Source organism: Pezoporus wallicus, unplaced genomic scaffold (genome assembly GCF_028554395.1).
Source record: "Pezoporus wallicus isolate ANWC-B61680 ecotype Strahan unplaced genomic scaffold, APGP_CSIRO_Pwel_v1 contig_3058, whole genome shotgun sequence".
NCBI classification, from domain to species: domain Eukaryota; kingdom Metazoa; phylum Chordata; class Aves; order Psittaciformes; family Psittacidae; genus Pezoporus; species Pezoporus wallicus.
In genome coordinates this window covers 5,187,629-5,206,757 of record NW_026641153.1, presented here as the reverse complement: position 1 = coordinate 5,206,757, position 19,129 = coordinate 5,187,629, and the positions used below count along the sequence as shown (strand labels likewise).

General features: G+C 44.8%; 1 protein-coding gene across 2 annotated transcripts; it reads right to left on the bottom strand.

The window, feature by feature from the left end:
• Nucleotides 1-1,112: 1,112 nt before the first annotated feature.
• Nucleotides 1,113-14,166, bottom strand: DCLRE1C (DNA cross-link repair 1C). Of its 2 annotated transcripts, XM_057422465.1 has the most exons (15): nt 14,022-14,107; nt 13,894-13,945; nt 12,336-12,448; nt 12,101-12,185; nt 10,106-10,165; nt 8,639-8,694; nt 8,192-8,293; nt 7,862-7,934; nt 7,571-7,711; nt 6,942-7,043; nt 5,555-5,691; nt 5,337-5,391; nt 3,939-4,027; nt 3,274-3,374; nt 1,113-2,515 (listed from the first exon to the last, which is right to left on the bottom strand). In XM_057422465.1, coding segments are annotated over exons 6-15 (1,758 nt in total). In that variant the 5' UTR covers nt 8,641-8,694; nt 10,106-10,165; nt 12,101-12,185; nt 12,336-12,448; nt 13,894-13,945; nt 14,022-14,107; the 3' UTR covers nt 1,113-1,559. The 2 variants fall into 2 exon arrangements, with proteins under 2 accessions (XP_057278448.1, XP_057278447.1); XM_057422464.1 differs by lacking the exon at nt 12,336-12,448 and having other exon boundaries at nt 14,022-14,166.
• Nucleotides 14,167-19,129: the final 4,963 nt, after the last annotated feature.

The window sequence follows — 19,129 nt, the reverse complement described above, 5'->3', positions numbered from 1 at the left end:
TCCTGTACCCAAGTCATCTAGCACTGTAAGGACTATAGAAGAGCAATGGTGAGGAAGTGGTGTGTTTCCTATTCGGTTTATGGCAGGTAAGAACTGGTATAAATTTACACAATTGACTTGTTATTCTACATTTAAGCACACTGTAAATGCAGCCCTGAACTTCCATACGGAGAGAAGCCAATGGAAGAAGTTCTGCTCTGTAGGACTTTATTCCTGGAGGTTATTACAACAGCAGGTTCACTCACTTAACCTTGATAATAAAAATGATTGATAGACTGTTTGGAAATGAATGTTAACAAATCCCAGGATGGAGTGGGTGATGGGCCAGTGGAGAAGCACGTGGACTTGAATGTCCGTAATACAATATAGACATGATAGCAATTTTTCTTGGGTTGCTTTTCCACATATCAGAACACTGCTGGTGAGACTGAAGACAGGGAAGAGCTGTCATACTAAAAGTCTGCTTAATTCTTTGGGACTTAAGACCACATGGATAGGAAACCTCATGGCTTTAATTTAGGTGACTTTTGCTGTTCTGGCACTGTTGTTGGGCCTGCAGTTTAACACAAACCTGAATGACATTTCCATTTCAGATGCTAAGAATTCCAGCAGAGTTGGTTACAATGGCACTCATGCATGGAGAGATTTGATTGTCTTGATTTAAAAACCAAACCTGAACATGTCTTAATTCAGTGAAATCAGCAGAATGTTGTAGAGGAGGTGAAATCTGGTGACACAAGAGCCTGAAGTAACCCAACAGCCTGGCCAGGATGACGGGTTACCTGCTATTGCTGTGGACTGGCCTTGGAGCAGGCTGCTGCCAGTGGCTGTGAAACCACCCAGGTTTATTTGTAAGTCATTCTGAACAATTCAGAACAACCTAACACATGGAGGAATGGTGGACAAGGTGTTTGCAATAAGTTAGGTTTAAACCAGTGTGTATCAGTCACCTCATTCAGGAGTTCAAGGGGATGACAATGCTGCTCAGTGTAAACAGACTGCTGGAAAAGAACTATTTGATTTATTAAAAAACGCACTTCTCAGTAATTCTGCTACGTTTTGCAACCAAGTTAAAAACAATTGCAGTGAAAACTCGGATTAAATTACAAGTGCAACTATTGCATAGTTTGCATGGTCATACCTGAAAGATGATGTATTCCTACAGTTAAAAATGTGACATTTCATGAAAACCTGAGATCACTTCTATCTCAAAGGCAAACTCTTAGAGCTCATGATAAAGAGAAACACTGAACTTCATCCAGTGTTTAACCCTTAGTTTTGTCTGGTTCGTCTTTTGTCTGCTTGCAGCTCCCAAGAGCTGAAGCTCAGGAGATGGAAGGCTTTCTGGTTCCTCCTGGGAATACCACCTTCTCAGTAGTTCATGGAAGGAACAACAGAGTTACACAGACTGCAGCTTCTGAGTTCTGACAGCAAGAGATTCCTGAAAGCATTGCCTAAACCAGCACAGCTGCAGACAGTAACCAGTATGAAAAACAAGTCAGTCAGCGTTTAATAAGCTTCAGCATTTGTTACCATGATGTGATCAGTTCCACATGTCTTCAGGAGACTCTCTTCTCACAGACTATGTTTTCACCTGCTGCCAGCTTCTTATACAAACAGCGCAGTTTTTCTGGCTGAGGCACTTCAGCATCAGGAGTCAAGGGAATTTCAAAGTCGGAGGAGCTCTGGGAGTCCTTCCTCGGCTTCAGATCCATTGTCCTGGAGTTGTCACTTACTTCCACCACCCCATCTCCAACATGAGTGGTGCTAGCATCTGCATCTTTCTCAGTGTCTTTGCTTTTCAAGTCACAGGCAACATCATGGGCACAAGATCTATTCTGACTCAGTGGCTTGCATGGGCTGTTGTCAAGTGAAGTGTATTTGGTGGTGTCCTGTGATACAGGAACTGTCCTGCTCCCACCTCTGCTCATGTCCAAGGCATTCCTCTCTTGGGTGGTAATGAGCACTGTGTCCATTTGGCTGTCCCAGCCCTGGCTGCCTTGCTCTGATATGTGTGTTGACTGGGAAGAGTTTTGGGAGGAGATGTGTGTTGAGTCACTGACACCATCTGAATCACTGAAGAGTGACTGGGAGCCACCGGCATCTGCTGAGGAGGGGAAGTTGTCCTCGACGTCAGAGGTTTCTTCTAGTCTGTCACACTTAAAGAACATGTCCCAGCGAGGGATGTCACTGCTGGACTCCTGTTGGTCACTGGTTACCCCATTGAAGTTTGATGTGGAAGTGGCATCTGGCTCCTGGGAAAGAACTTCAGCTGTACTGTTTTCAGATTCTTCTTCATCATCATCATCATCATCATTTGATTCCTCGCAGTCCATGAAGTCTACCTTGAGCGAGGTGTAAGTTGCAGTCATTCTGTAACTTTCTGTGCTCTCATCGTTGTTTCCTCCAGTGTTTTCAGACCGTGCTGTGCTGGAGGGCCTGCTCTCTCCTCTCTGCTGTTTCAGAATCTTAGGCCTTGCAGCAGTTAGTTCTGAATCAAAGAGATCATCTTCATCTGCCAAGAAACAAACGGGAAGAAAAACACTAAAACTTTGTTGAGACCAGAGTTTTAAAAAAAATTCATTTAGTATAAAGAGGAGAAAGTTATTTTCTTTGTCCCAGATAAAGACCCAGCAGGACATGACTGACAGTGTTTGCTTTGCCATGTCTTGCCCAGCACCTTAAGAGAAAGCTGCTCATTGCCAGCAGCAGCTCACATGTCGCCCTGGCAGACACATTTATTCAGGCCTCTGATGTGTTTTGCCATGACAACATCACCCCTGCAGGGTGCTCAGTGCTTGGTGCTTCATCAATAGCCAGAGAACCCAGCAGACCCAAAGCTGCCTTCTGGTTCCCAAGTGACTTCTCCAGAGGCCATGTACAGCATCCACTGACCATCATAAGTTAAAAAAGCTACTAGGTGCTAAAAAGCAGTGTGAGAGAATGAGGAAGAGCAATTCCAGTGATACACCACTGTCCTCCATGACACAGCAGGCGATACAAGTCGGAAGAAGCTTTACTAAGGCTGGTCTAGGACTGTGGATCTCTTTCAGCAAAAAAGGGGCTGTTGAGCATTAAGTACACCTTAGGATGGCAAACAAGTGCGTTTCTACACAGCTATGTCCTCTCTCACCCTCCTAAAACCTAGGTTAATTTATGTTTCTCCTTTCTAGCTTTACTCTGGACAGACCGTGATGAACACCACAGCTTGTACCACCTCTGCTTAATCTCAGACTTTCATTTAAGGCACAGCAGCACCAGCAGAAGCTTTACCTGTATCAGATAAGTCTCTCTTGCAGGCTCTCTTCAGTGTTCCTAAGGGCTTGTACCTGGGTTCTGCGTTTCTCCAGTACGACCTGCATAATGGCTTTAGCCTGAGGTGAATGAGAACAGCAATGAGATTCAGCAGATACTTTCCGGAGCAAAAGTTAAATCTTGAAACTTGATCTGAGTATCTCCTTTTTCGTTAAGGAGGAAAAGGACTATCTTCATTTTGGTTCAAACTGAACAACACCGCTGCTCCTCTGCTCTGTACGAGTGCTTTCTAAGCTGCCAACATGTAGCAGCACAAGAGAACAGGCATCTGTGACACCATACAGGGGACAGGAGTGCAAGACCCAAGAGAAACCCTCTTTAAAGGAAACTTCTGAAAAGTAGCAAGGACAAACAGAAACAGGTCACAGGATACACTGAGATGAACGTGCATTCAGATTCCACCCAAATGCAGTTTAACAGCAGGAAAGCCTCTACATGGATATGAGTAGTGCATGGAACACAGACTCTCAGACTTGGCACAACATACAAGTGTTCTTCACATAATATCTGAACTATCAGACAAGCAAAAGGCTCTGGCCTGCAGAAAAGGCTGGGACTCAGGAGAGCTGTCCTTACAAGAACAGAGATCAGTCACCTCTATCCAGCAGTCACTTGTCACTTACAGTTCCATAACTTTCTCTTCTGTCCCACCCACTGGCAGCACATTGGGATACACATTCACAGGCTGGATATAGCTCAGGAAATCCTTAATCTAAATTCCAGAAAAGAAGCAGAAGTTTAATAATTTAACATGTAACATCAACAGTTGTAATTGCACTTTATGGCAGCACGGATCAAAGCACACTCAAAACAAGTACCAACTGTTGTCTCATGTAAAGACCAGTATGACCCATGAGCCAAACTCCATCCAAGCAGATAGCTCCATAACAAGAAGACAGGTCTGAAAGGACCATACATCATCAACAGCTACAGAGACCATCACTATCTCTGAAAGAAAAGGCTGGACAGACCTGCTCCTAGGGAATGTGGTCCTTGCTGCTGGATCTTTTCAGGCCTGCATTTTTCTTACTGGATTTCAAGTGCCTACTTGTGTGGATCAGGTACTCTCTTCTTCAAAGACTTCTGGAAAAGTTTCCCTTCAGTTCACTATAAAAGGTCATCATGACAAAACCTATCACTTTTTCTAAGCCTTACTCTGTTGTCTTCTAGGTTCTCTCCAGATAGCGAATTCCTTAAGGAATTGTGTCAGTTTTGGAGCATTCCCCATGAGCTGAGGCTTTATCAGTGCTGTGCACTGAAAACACTTGCAGGTTACACTCCTGTCTATAGACAAGTAGGACTCATCTGGTTTTGCTCATGGAGGTAGGAGTTTGTTACAATACACTACCCCCATATGCTGCCATGTTGTATGTACTACAGGATCTTAAAACCAGGACTGCCTTCCTGGTTTCCAGGGCTCTGAATTATCTCCATTTTGGATGTGCAAGGCTTTGTGACAGATCAATTGTCCAGATTCAGTTCAGCTTCTTAGGAGAGAGAAGTATTTTAAGAACTGGATCAAGTCAGGTCAAATGAATGTTTGATGCTGGAGAGGATGCTGCCATGACCAGTCTCCTTTTAGTGTTTAACACAGAAAGAGGACTAACAGGGGCAACTATGATGTCAGAAAATGTGTGGGCAGGGAAAAGAAGGAAAAAGCATTCAAAACTGAGTCACAGCAGATAAACAATGTATTGTAAAGCAAAATTCCAAGCTTCAAGCATTGCATAGTTACGCAATAATCTATCATAGAAAGAGTTAAAACAGTTGTAGCAGTAACCTATACTTCAAGAGAGAGAAAAAAAAAACATAGGCTTATAAGCATGCCCTACCTCATCCTGTTCTTCTGCAGCTATACTGAAACAAACTTGTGTCTTCAGTATACAGAACTTCCTATCCCCTTATGTCTCATGACTGAAAAGATGCTTTGTTGTTGATAAGTCATGTCATCTACTCCAAAACAATCCAAACTCCTTGAATTGTTTTAACCAGTGTGTACTCAACACAACAAATATACAAACCTCACTGTATGAAGAGTGAAAAGAGAAACAAGCTCTGTAGGTACTCTCCCCAGTCCTAAAAAACAGAGGAGGCACAAAAATTAGGTGACTGCTCTTCACCCTCAGTCAACAGGCAAACATTACCTACTCTTATAAAGCCATTTTTAGATTCAGTTACACAAGCCTCTGGCAATATATGCACCTGAAACAACAGGTTTCTCTATGGCCCGAATGCTCACCTCACTATTACACTGGTTTTCTTGATCCTTTCTCCAAACCACATAGTGGAGGGTTTGATGACGATTAAGTGCAAGGGGGTTCCATTTTGGCATGTCATCCCACAAGGCAGCCTATTCCATCGAAAGCAGTCATCATCCTGTAGAATGCCATACTAGATTAAGTGTAATCCTACATTTTTCCTCCAGAAATTGAAGAAATTTAGTATCCAGCCAGACCAAATATGCATCTTACTTCCAACTCCTTTGAAACACTGCTGTTGCATCGTACTTCAACAGCTGGAATCAGAGCACCCCTTGGGAAAAGGACCTGGGGGTGTTGCTCAATGAGAAACTCAAAATGAGCCAGCAGTGTGTGCTTCAGTCCAGAAACCAATGGTATCCTGGGCTGCATCCCCAGCAGCATGAGCAGCAGGTCAAGGGAGGGGATTCTCCCCCATCTGCTGTGCTCTGGTGAGACCCATCCTGCAGTCCTGATCCAGCTCTGGGGCAAAAACATAAGAGGGACGTGTAGCTGCTGGAGCAAGTCCAGAGGAGGCCATGGAGATGCTCTGAGGGCTGGAGCAGGTCTGCTCTGGAGCCAGGCTGAGAGAGCTGGGTTGGTTCAGCCTGGAGAAGAGAAGGCTCCTTAAGGGGAGATCTTAGAGCAGCTCCAGTGCCTAAATGGGCTACAAGAAAGCTGGAGAGGGGCTTTTTACAATAGCCTGTAGGGACAGGACAAGGGAGAATGGCTTTAACCTGCCAGAGGGGAGATTGAGATTGGATATTAGGAAGAAATGCTTCCCTGTGAGGGTGCTGAGGCACTGGCACAGGGTGCCCAGAGAAGCTGTGGCTGCCTCATCCCTGGCAGTGCTCAAGGCCAGGTTGGACACAGGGGCTTGGAGCAACCTGCTCTAGTGGAAGGTGTCTCTGCCTGTGGCAGGGGTTGGAACTGGATGAGCTTTAAGGTCCCTACCAATCCAAACTATTCTGTGGTTCTAAAGTGCAGCCAACAAAGTAAATCAATCAGAAACACCAGTGCCCTAAAGTGCCATCTCTAGTTCTACCTGCATTCCTCCAAGCTGGAACCTTCAGCTTGACAGCCATCCTGCAAAGGAAAGGCTGCACACTTCAAGCACATTACGTGGCTGCAGGAAGCACCATCTAAACTGCTTTTAATATATTTAAATGGGATCTAATCTGCCACTTGTCTTACTTCATTTAAAAATACAACTTTTAAGTTTCAAATACAATTCTAGCACCAGCTAATATATTCTCCCCCGCCTTTTTTAAAGTGCTTACTGTTCTTTACATTAAGCCACCACTAACTCTTCAAAAGCACCAAAACATCAGCACCCATGGCCTGTCTTTCACAGAAAAGGTAGAAGAGGATCTGTATAACAATACCCACCCGGGGATGTCGGCAGGCGTGAATCTGAGTATGTTGATCTGTAGTAACGTGGTAGAGGATTTCTGGCATGTTTCTGAACATATCAAGTTTGTTCATGTGCACCTAGAGAAAGGCAGAGTTTACTCTTAGTTAGCTCAGTGTGTTTGCCAGGCTGCAGCTGGAGTAACTGTACAGAGGTGGTTCTGCTCCCAACAAATGATGGCAGGCATTTAAGCAACTACTACCTACTATAACATCCAAGCAGAGAGGTGTCAGCCCAAAGTAATTTGGACATCTAGACCAAGCAGAACATTCGTCCCCTCCTCAAGAGGGATGAATATGCATCAAAGTCAGAATATATCTGCCAACTATTAATGTCATATGTAAATGAGAAGGCTTTTATCATTCACAAGATAAAAGAGGGAGATAGAAACACTAAGCTTGAAAACTGGGAATTAACTTCTCCCTGGAGACTCCAGATGTTCCAGACTGAATCAAGCAGTTAACTCATTTTGAGCACAACTGTAGCTTATGTGAAGTTAACAAAAGTAGGAGCATCTTTCACAGGCAGCAGTCCTCTGAACAGCCACTTCCAGCTCACGACTGGCCACTGAAGATCTGTTCTAAAGCAACAATGATAGAAAAGTTACCTTGACCCCAAGTTCCTCACTGAGGTTTATGAATAAATATTCATATCCATAAGCAGCTTTGCAGTTCAGCCAAACAACATGGTTGCGAGTCAGGGAAATCCAGCTTCGCACTAACTCCAAGATCCCCTTTAAACATTCCTCCTGAAGGGTTTAAAAAAGGTTGTGAATCATCTTTGAAGATACTCTGGTGATGGAAAATAGCATTGCCTTGCAGGACTTGGCTATCAAAGGGATGGGTAATGAAATTAGCAGTTTTAAGGACCTTTCCTCTCACAGATTATTTAGACTTACCCGGCTTGGTATATGATAAAACTTGGGATCACAGAAAGTAGTGTCCAAATACACACTCTGGATGTCTTTTACTCTGAAAGAGAGAAATGCGATACCAGAGTGAGCGTTGTATCACAGGACTAAGACATACCACTTGCCTCCCTCTTCAAAAGGAGGCAATTCTTCCTCTTTGTTACAAAGAACAAGTCAAAAGGGGCTTGTAAGTGCACTGCAAATATATTAAATTGATAATTAAAAAAAATGAGGGAAAGCAAGTCCGTTATTCCTGAATAGTCCATGCCTGTGTGATCTTTTATTCTCCCTAAATCCCATTAATAGTTGAAGTCTCACCTGGTCCCTGAATGCAAAAGCTCCATCCTGGCTGCTTCTCCTTTGGCCAGCCTGAAATCCCCTGTGTACAGCACAGTGCCATTTTCACCTTCAAACAAAAACCTGCACACACAAACGCTCTGGTCAAACTCAACAACATAAAGCATGAAGTGCCACATGTTCATTTGTTACCTTGCTTAGGGCAGCCTACATGGCTCATGTGTGATACAACAGAAATACTGGGCTCAATTTGGTCCTAGAGTGATTTCAGATAAATCTAATCATTCAGACTCTGTGTCTGGGAAATAACCTGGAAAATAAGACCAAAGCCTCACAGATTCCATGAGGGCAACCCAGCTGCTTGTTGTAGCCAAAGGAATCTACCCCAGGGATCTGCATCAGGAAACCTAACACCTGCTTTTTAGGACAAATTTCTCAGCAGATATTTAGAGTATTGAAAGGACGTACATGACTGATCCTGGACAGTGCCCAGCTGGTAGGAGTGTCACCTCTACATCTTCTTTCTGGAAGAGATGGGTTGGCATTACTTTCACACTGTAATAAATACTATGAGTACTTTCACTGACACAGTGAAAGCAATGCATTACTGCCCACAGCTGCTTGTAGCACTGCTTTTGAATGAAGAGTCGAGTCTCTTCACATTCCAGCAACTCCTGAAGAGCAACAACCATCCTGTCGTGCCACGAGAGATGACTGAGTATGGCATGATACTCATAAAAGCAAGACAGGAAAAAGACCTAACTCCTTGGTTCATGAATCACAGAACAGTTTGGGTTGGAAGGGATCTTTGAAAATCATCTAATCTGGCTCCCCCCGAGATGAGCAAAGACATTTCCAGGTTGTTCAGAGAGCCATCGAACCTGACCTTGAACACTTCCAGTGATGGGGCATCTACCACCTCTCTGAGCAACCTGTGCCAGTGTTTCACCACCCTCCTCATAAAAACATACCTTCCTTTTCCCTAGTCTAGATCTCCCCTCTTTTAGGTTAAAGCCATTCCCCCTAGTCTACCACAACAAACTCTGTTAAAAATATTGTTCCCATCGTTTTTGTCAGCCCCTTTAGGCACTGGAGGTGCTCTAAGTTCTCCCATTAAGGAGCCTTCTCCAGGCTGAACCAGCCCAGCTCTCTCAGCCCAGCTCCAGAGCAGAGCTGCTCCAGCCCTTGCAGTAGCTTTGTGGCCTCCTCTGGACTTGCTCCAACAGCTCCACATCCCTCTCATGCTGTTGTCCCCAGAGCTGGACACAGGACTGCAGAGGAATCTCATGGGAGAGGAGTAGAGGGGGAGAATCATCTCCCTCAACCTGCTGCTCATGCTGTTAGGGATGCAGCCCAGCACACAGCTGGCTTTCTGGGCTGTGAGTGCACATTGTCATACATGTGCAGCTTGTCATTCACCAGTATCATGGAGATATCTTAGGATACACTTTGCCCGGAGATGCTCTAGAAGACCTTTAAGTCCTGTGCTTAAAGCTTGTTAAAATAAGCCAGGAAATACAAAGTGAAAATATTACAAGAGTAATAGAATCATAGAATGGTTTGGGTTGGAAGGGACCTTAAAGCTCATCCAGTACCAACCCCCTGCCAGGGGCAGGGACACCTTCCACTAGGCCACATCACCAAAGGCTCTGTCAACCTGGCCTTGAACACTGCCAGGGATAACGATTACATTACAACAGGTAATTTGGTAATCACTAATACCCTGGGAAGGCACTACCCCAAGAAATGCTATGATAGTAAGAAGAAAGCAGGCAAGAAGAATTCATGAGGCTGCACATCTTGGAGAGAAGGGGAACATACACTTCAAAACAACTTGTCCATTTGGGATGTGACAGTGAGATCTGTTTCCAATGCTCATGTGAACAGTATTACTGCCCATTACAAATACATGAATCTGCTTTTTGTGTGACGTACCTCACCAGTTGCTTCATCTACCAAAGAAATCTGAGTTGGGGTTTCAACTTCCAGTGCAACCTGTAACAAAAGGGAAAAATTCATTACAGCATTTACTGAACATTTAGTTTCATGCTTATGGCTTTATAGTCATTATGTAGACATCTTTAGCATGCACTGCAGCTAAAGCTAAGCCTGTAAAATTGAGCACATTTTCCTGCAGTAAGTCATGAATATCCATTTCCAGTGGAAAATGGTAAGTTTCCTAAAAGTTTTCTAAAAATGAAATGAAGAAACCTCAATCAAGGTGTGCAAGCTAAAATGTTAGTGTGTTGGACTTCTAACAGCAACAGCTCTCATTTCTTGTAAGCCTTATTTTTGGGTGACTACAAAACCTAGTCCCAGAGCTCACCGGCAGATCTCACCAGGACCCGTGTCTGTGCTGCAGCACTTCCCCTCACTGTTCCCTATCCCCAGAAGCAGAGCCCACAAATCACATGCAGCACGTATTCTGTGTTTGCATAGGGGTGACTGATCTGTAGACCACAACTGATCCCGTTTTGCCATATCCTCTGCTGAGTCCTGCACCCTACGTGCTCTGTGGCCCTCTGCAACATTAGTGCTGCTATGAAGGCTCCTCCCCCATCAGAAGCCAAAGTGAAAGGAAAGTCTCCTGTCATTACCCTCCTTTGGTGTAACCTCTTGGCTGAGCAGTCTCTTCAGCACCTGGGGTTTCACTGCACTAGCTGGAGTCACAAAACACCAGACACCATGTTCCAAACTTCTGGGAAGCTCCACCAGATCCATTACAAAGGTGGTAACATTTGGCTTCTCCAGCAGAAGCCACATCACCAATCAAACTCAGAGCTTGCTCCAAAGCAATTATGTGTCCCCAAAAAATATTTTATCCTAAGAATGCAAGCCACTGGCAATACTTGATTTGTTTAAACATCAATACTGATTTTATTATCTACAGTTTCTGAAGCTGACTGAACTCCAGAGGCTGATCTAAATTCTGCATGCTCAGTATTGCTCAGCAATTCTCAAAGTTCTTACTGCAGTGAAACAATTGGCAAGTCTCCTTCAACCATCAAACATGCCCAAGAGATGCTCAGAGTCCTTTTTACAGAGCCCCAAATCATGTTCACTCCCTCCCTAAGTCATTAAATCTTTCAGTTTCTCAAGGTTTCATAATAGCAAGTTATTGCCTCCCTCTGCTTCACAAATATACTATGACCTACAACAGAAAACATATTTTTCTTACCCAGGCTTACCTCCCAGGTACCACTCATATGAGTTTCTTTGGACATGGCCCTTAAGACCCAGACTTACAACCTATTCAAGGAAACTCCGAGCCATAACTCCCCCAAGAAAACAAGTTTCAGCTTGCCTGAAGTCCTTCTTGACCTTCCACTTGACTAGAAAACCCTCCTGTCCTTGCTTGGGGGATACAGCAAAATCCTTACATTATGTGATGATGTGAAAAGTGAGATGTGAAAAGAAACATGTTCAGTTTCAAAGCCCGCATCTGCAAAGGGAAGGAAATCACTACAAGTCACACCCAGAATGACCACTGAAGTTTGGCTTCAAACAGTGGAAATAGAAGAAACTAATCAAGTTCTTTAGTGATTTTACGTCACTAAAACATTTTCATGTTTGAAAAAGTCCATTTTCCAAAAATCAACAGGAAAATAATAGAACTAAAAGGTTATAAATAGTCCAAGTAATATGAGACTTTAAATGAAGCAAAAGAGAAATTAAGGACAGGAGCAAAGAGACATGAGCAAGATAAGAAAATGAGGGAGTGATATAAAGACCAATGGAAAACAGTTAAAGCTGAAGTTGAGAGAAAAGGATAAATTCTGTGAAGGGAAAATTAAGATTAAATAATAATCCAATAAACCAATCCCACATTGCATCAACACCAACATTTAGACATTCCTGAGGAGGGGAAGCTCCCTCTTTCCTAGAGGCACTCCTTAGAAAGCCTTCATTTAAAAACAAACAACAACTCACAATGTGATTCTCCCAAAATCTGTACTTCCAGTTAGTCAACAGCAATTCCTTGGTTACCGGGGAGCAGTACAATTTAACTTTCAAGCTGCAAGGAGAGAAAAAAACACAGATGAGAGGGAACAATCTAACGACACATCAACACCTGGCACCTACAACATCAAACACAGTGCTCAGACAGTGGCCTCATCTAAAGAGACCTACAGATGTAAGCCTGCAAGAGCTGTTCTGTTCCAACCTGAAGTGGGATGGGGTTCCTCCACCTCACTGGTCTCCCCTGGAACAGGCATTTGGGACAGTTAGCATTCAGCAGAACACAGAAACTTCCTTTTGCACAGTGCATAAAGAGACCTGATGAGCAAAGACAGACTCTGCTTGCATTTGAAGATATGCAATATCTACACTAAGAAACTAAACAGTGCCTAAGAATTGGTCCACAACCTCTCTGGGCCCATTGCCATGTTTGACCATGCTCATGATGAAAACAAAAAGGCGTCTCTTCTGTTATACACTCCAAGAAGAGTATGGCTCCATCTTCTCTACCCCTGCCTGCACACACTGATTGTCTACCACTCTTACAGCTGAAGACACCTAGCTCTCAGCCCCTCCTCACACATCAAATGCTCCAGCCACAGATCAGTGTGGTGGACCTGCTCTAAAACATCAACGCTGTTTTTTGTCCAGGACTGGACTCTTACTCTAAAGTCTCACAAGTGCTGACCAAAGGGGAATAGCTGTCTTCCTCAAAACTGCTGGCTGTGTGCTTGCTCATACACTGCTGGTCTCCTCTGTGCACAGCACAAACACGGTGCTATCTCCACAGACTGACCCACTTCCAGAAAATAATAGCAGGGATCCTCATGAAGTTCAACATGACCCGGGGCAGTGACAGTATCAACAGAGGCTGGGGGATGAATGGATTGATAGCAACCCTGAGGAGAAGGACTTGGGGGTTCTGATGGATGAAAAATCAGGCATGAGGCAACAGCATGCATTTCCAGCCCAGAAAGCCAACTGTATCCTGGGCTGCATCTTCAGCAGCAGCAGCAGATCAAGGGAAGGGATTCTCTCCCTCTATTCCACTCGTGTGAGACCCACCCTGCAGTCCTGCATTCAGCTCTGGGGGCAACAACACAAGAGGGATGTGTGTGGAGCTGCTGGAGCAAATCCAGAGGAGGCCATGGAGATGCTCATAGGGCTGGAGCAGCTCTGCTCTGGAGCCAGACTGAGAGAGCTGGGCTGGTTCAGCCTGGAGAAGAGAAGGCTCCTTAAGGAGAGACCTTAGAGCAGCTCCAGTGCCTAAAGGGGCTGCAGGAAACCTGGAGAGGGGCTTTGGACAAGAGCCTGTAGGGACAGGCCAAGGGGAATGGCTTTAACCTGCCAGAGGGGAGACTGAGATGAGCTCTTAGGCAGAAGTTCTTCCCTGTGAGGGTGCTGAGGCGCTGGCACAGGGTGCCCAGAGAAGCTGTGGCTGCCCCATCCCTGGCAGTGTTCAAGGCCAGGTTGGACACAGGGGCTTGGAGCAACCTGCTCTAGTGGAAGGTGTCCCTGCCCGTGACAGGGGGGTTGGAAATGGATGAGCTTTTAGGTCCCTTCAACAGAAACCACTCTGCCTCCATGCCTTTATGATTCACAACAGTGCCCTTCTCTTATTTTGATCACATTTTGCTTTCACCCACCCACCTCCCCTCAGGGTCTCACCCTGCCGGGCCGGGCCGGCACCCACTGAGGCTGCGGCAGCGCAAGTCAGCCCTGCGGGTCCCGTCCTCCCCTCATCCCCCGGAGTCCCCCCGTACCTGCTCTCCATCCTCCTCCTCAGGGCGGGCGCCCGCAGCCCCTTCATGTGGTCTGTGGAGACAGGGCACAGCCATCAGTACGTGTGCGGGAGGGGTGGGGGGTTGCCATGGTGACGGGCGATACTCACCCTTGTGGCAGTGCGACAGGAAGTAGGCGCGCGCCAGCAGGTTGTCGTGATCGAAGCGGTCAATGGACACGGACGGGTACTCACGCACGCGGCCCCCGAAACGGCTCATGGCGCCCAAAGCCGCTTCCTTGTCGAAGCCCCGCCTCTCCCTGCCTCCAGCCAATCACGAAGAGGATCCGCCTCCTGACAACCTATCAGAGAGCGCGGCGGGAGAGGAAGAACCGGCTTCTTAAAGAGGCAACGGAGGGCGGTTGCTTGGCAACGGCGGGCGGCGGCGGCCGTTGGCGCTGTGAGGGGAGTGCGCCGCCATCGCGCTTCAGCGGCCGTTCCGCGCCGCCGGACTCGGGCATAGTCCCCGTTCTGCGGCTCTTACCCGAGGTGGGTCGGTTCCAGGCCTGGGCAGCCGGGGTGTGGAGTGGGGCTGTGGTCACCTGGTGACTCAGGCTTAGACATCTGGCTGAGCACCCTGGCAAGTGCAAGGAGCTCTCACGTAGTCTGTGGAAGTCATTGAAAACCTCTTATTGGTTCTTATAGGATGTCAGATAGGTATTGTGTGTGCTTACTTGTGTTAAGTGGTTGGAGAAGCACGGGCATCTCCTAGTGCATGGCATCTGCTTTGGGATGCCTGGGGCCTCTGCCTGGGCCCAGGGATGGAGCTGATGATTTCTTGTTTGCAGGCTCAACCCGTAACACAGCTGAGCATATGTTACAGACAGGGCTGGTCACACAGGCTGTTGCAGATGAGGTGTTGCCTTCACCAGAAAGTACAGGACTCACATAAAACAAGGCATAAGACAAGTCCCTTCCTCCTCTTCAGCTGCTACCCATAAAAGGTCAGCAGTTCAGGTATACACACACCACTCAAGCTTCTCATGCAAGTGCATATTTGTGGATCCTCTGAGGACTAGCACAGCTCCTCTGTCTGCCGAGCACCCCTCCACAGATCCTAGGCCCCCCAGCCTGGTTCCTGGGTTCCCCGCTTACCTGTTAGACCAGTTGATGATCACAACTGGATCATCAGTTGCACTCACGCATTCCTCATGTACTCCATGTTCACAAGTCCCTCTGGGTGTACCAGCATGGCTCTGCTGCTCACTTGATACCCTGGCCTGGACCTGAGGTTGCCCCTCCTCGCCAGCTAGTCCAGCTTAAAGTTTCCTAGCTAATATGGGTATGCACCCCATGTGTACCTGGATTAGAGAAGATACAGATGATACACAGATAGACTCCACAAGTCATTAGAGGTGTAAAGTAGGTATGCTTTTATTCAGCGCTGAGGCACATGGGGATTGCTCCTCCAAAAGCATGCGCACCTTTCCTTTGCCACTCAGTTCTTTTATATTACATATAATGATTACCTAAACATGAGATTGCTTCACGCCTAATACATATGCAAAACCTATTCCTATCTAGTATTATAATTAGTTTTCTGGCATTTGTCCCATTGGTGCGCCTGCGCAGTGCCTCCTGGTGGTGGTCGTTAGGGGGTCATGAGGATGAAGGCCTGTAGTTCCTCTTCATCACTGCAAGTAACCTCTTGCTTTCACGCAGACTCAACAGGGTTTCAGCTCCTATCCAAACCTCATGTTCGGTACAAGCCGGTTTTATGTATCTTAGAGCAGAAACTTGTCAAGTTTGCAAGTTTTGTTACTCTGGCTATCTTTTGTTCCTTTTCTTTCTAAAGATACTATTTAAACAAGAATGTCTTAAATGTTGAGTTATGAATCTTATCTACTACAATTCTGCCTAGCAGCTGTAACTCTTACAATTCTGCTTCACCGTTCTAGCAACTTTGACTCCGACGGCTGCTTCACCGAGCACAGCAACTGCTTAAGCAAGCAGGCACAATGTTAACCCTTTATTTCCCAGTACACTCCTCCTCCCCAGCACAAGCTGTGATCCACAGTCATGCTTCTATTCCTGGCATAGAGCCCCTCATTCAGCCAGCACTCCCTCAACAGCGGACTTGTTTAGGACACATACTGCTCCTGCTGCAGTAGCTGGAGTTGAAAACCCCTGCTCTCTCCAGCAGCTGACATCTCAAGATGTCATACCCAGGAGCTGGCACCAGTTTTTCACTTACACAGGTCACACCAGTAGCTGGTATTTAGTCCTTGCAGCACATATATGCTCATGGGACATAGAGCAAGATTACTCAGAGAGATAATTAAGAAAATATTTAATATGAAGATATAAGAAGGTAGGACAAACTGTAATGATCAGGTGCAGCCAGGCAAGTGTACTGACTGGCCCTCTTTTGTACTCCTTCCTGTCTATTGCCATCTTTGTTCCTCCCTGCTCCTCTCCCCCTGCTCATCCCTCCCTTTTTTATACAGCTCTTAACTATCGCTGCACCCCTCTGATTCTGGGCTTCCCCAGGTTTATAGTCTTACCAGTTGGAAAGTCCAGACTGATCTTCCTGGGGGTGATGCTTGTGGTTTCTTGATAGCCCATTGGTTAGTGTGAGTGGTGAGCTTTGGGTTTGTTGTTTTTTTTTATGGTCTCTGTGTTTGTTTTTTCAGGTGGGTGTCTCTGTATATTTTGGTTTGAGTTTCCCCTTTTCCCCTTGGTTTTCCAACTGATAAGGTCCCTGATCAGATAACCTTGCTGGAATAAACACTCTCACACTCCCACATCCCCTCATCAGTTACTGTGACTGACCTGGTTTGGTACTCATCACCACCTCCCTCATTTGCTGCTCAGGTTCGTGTCTCCCTATGTTCCTGTTTTATGGCTTCCTCCCTTTCTTATTATCCCTTGTTGCATTGAAAGAAGTCCTTGACCAGAAACTCTTAAAGGAGCAGACACTTTCCTCCCATGTACCCTTACAACCTGTGTGAGCATTAAGGAAACTGCCATCTGCCAGGCAGGCTAATTAGGATTCCATGGAAATTATGCTGGGATTAGCATTAAAAGATGTTTTCCCAAAGCTAAAACAGAGGTGTATGAAATCTTAGTATTTCCCTTAAGGCAAACGTTGTCTTAGCAAAGTCCACTTCAACAATTCCCTTTCAATGGGTAGTGTTAGTATCATGCTGAATGTTTTCTTACCACTCTCTGGCATTCTTTCATTTGCCTGTATATGGCTGCTGCCTTTGCCACTTCCCTGAATTGCAGGGAAGGCTGTCTGGTATACAGCTTGTTTCCTTGTACAATGAAACCAGTTCTATACCTGGAACTCAAGACACACTACCATAGACAAGCAGCTGCAGTTTTAAAGAGCTTAAATAGCAGACTGCAAATATCAGGATGGCACTTTTATTATCTGAAGTCACACTTTAAATGTGTGACCTTTGTGTATGTATATGTATGTGTGTATATATATATATATATATATATATACTGAGCAGGAACACCTGTGAACAGACCATCTGAATTCATGGTGACCCAGGAAGGGCCACACATAGCTAGCTGTCTGGAAGAAGCACACTCATTACAAGAATTCAGTACATTCCATAAGGAACTACTTAACACTTATGTTACCATAAGACACTTAAATTCATTATAACTTAGCATTTATTAAGAACTAATTGCTCTTGCTAATCATATTGACTGGCTAAAGTCCCAGATTGACAGTACTTCTCATCAAACATCAAAGATCACATACAAGGCATGAAAAAATTCTGTAATGGATACAAAAGAGCCCTTTGCAGCAGGAGACAAAGAAAATTATATTGAGATAGATATCTCAAAGTCCATGCTATGGATTTAAAACAAGGATATCTGTTCATCATATTGATTTATATGTGACACCTCATAAATGGAGGGTAAACTTTTTTTTCTTTTTCTTTTTTATAGTAAATGGTTGCCTTCAATTACAAAGTGCTGCAGAGCCTGGTAAAAGAATGTTTGGAGTGCTGAGCTGCACTGAAGTAGTTTAGTATTGCCAGAAAAGAGCCCTTGTGCATTTTTTATTGATCTTTAAAAAAGTGTATGCAGTAAGTGATGAAAGGCCTTTTCTTTGTGTGCTAATGGTTCTCATACAGTTAGAAGACAGAGATGCAGGCATCTCCTATTTCTACAGTCTGATTACAGTCATTCTTGATAGACTTTTCCCAATGATTTGTATGCTATGGTGAGATTTTTTATTCTCCTTTTCTGCCTTTCTAACAGATTAAGGGCATTTGTGTGTTTGACAAGATATCAGCATTCAGCTTCTTGAGCTTTCAGTTGATATAGGAACTTACTAAGTAAGAAAAAATACACTGTGTGTGCAGGATTTGGAGGCAGCACCCTACCCCCAGGGAGTGAGACTCTGTTCATCCTCTCACTACAAAACCCATAAGCACATCCCTGGTGAGCTGTCACTGACTTTTCAATGTTTTCTTTTTATTTTTTGATTATTTTATTCCTTTTTATTGGTTTGTTTTTGTTTTTTTTTTGTTTTTTTTTTTTCAGTTTGACTTTCATCTTGTCCCATTTCTGCTCTGTTGAGGTTTAGCAGTTGATGAACCTACATACTATTTCTCAGCAAATTGAAAAAGTGGGTTTTGCGTGAAGAGGTAGTCAGTGCCGATTTCATTGGAAAAGGGTAAAATAGGATGAATTTGGGGAGGTTCTGTGCCTTTCCCCCTTGTCCAGTTTATTTAGTAAGACTTCTGTGTTATCTCTGCTGTGGCCATGTGACTAGCACTGCATTTCTCCTTTCCCCTCCTCTCCCACCCTGAGTGTTTGCTATTCTTCAGTAACAGCCCAGCTCTTCATTTTGTAGTTCCCACTTTGATGTACCTTCATACTGAAGCAAGAAAAACCTGAAAAGCTGCCTGCCCCAAAGGGATAGCAACTGTGAAGCTGTGAATAATAATAATAAAAATATACTGTATTTTGTGTATTTTTAATTGATTAATACACACAAATACATTTTAGGTACATGAAGTCAAGCTGTATATAGTATTTAGATGAGTTGGGTTAGCTGGAGATCAAGTAGTGCATTTAATTTGATCCCAACTGCTTACAATGTGTTTTAACCTCAGACTTTGAGGGGAAGATAATATTGTCCTGTCTGTAATTCCTTTACTTAAAAATTTTGCTCTACCCACTCCTGTATGTCCCCAACAAAATCATTTGCTTCCATCGTCTCTATTTAATTTGTAAACATCTGATTTCAG

What these genes read in the sequence shown, in the direction of transcription:
- DCLRE1C (XM_057422464.1), bottom strand. Translation starts at nt 14,130, where the DNA reads ATGAGCCGTTTCGGGGGCCGCGTGCGTGAGTACCCGTCCGTGTCCATT. An exon ending in GTGAGGAACTTGGGGTCAAG is followed by an intron (nt 7,044 to 7,570) that starts GTAACTTTTCTA and finishes GCCTTTCTCTAG; the next exon opens with GTGCACATGAACAAACTTGA. An exon ending in ACGCCTGCCGACATCCCCGG is followed by an intron (nt 5,692 to 6,941) that starts GTGGGTATTGTT and finishes GGCATTCTACAG; the next exon opens with GATGATGACTGCTTTCGATG.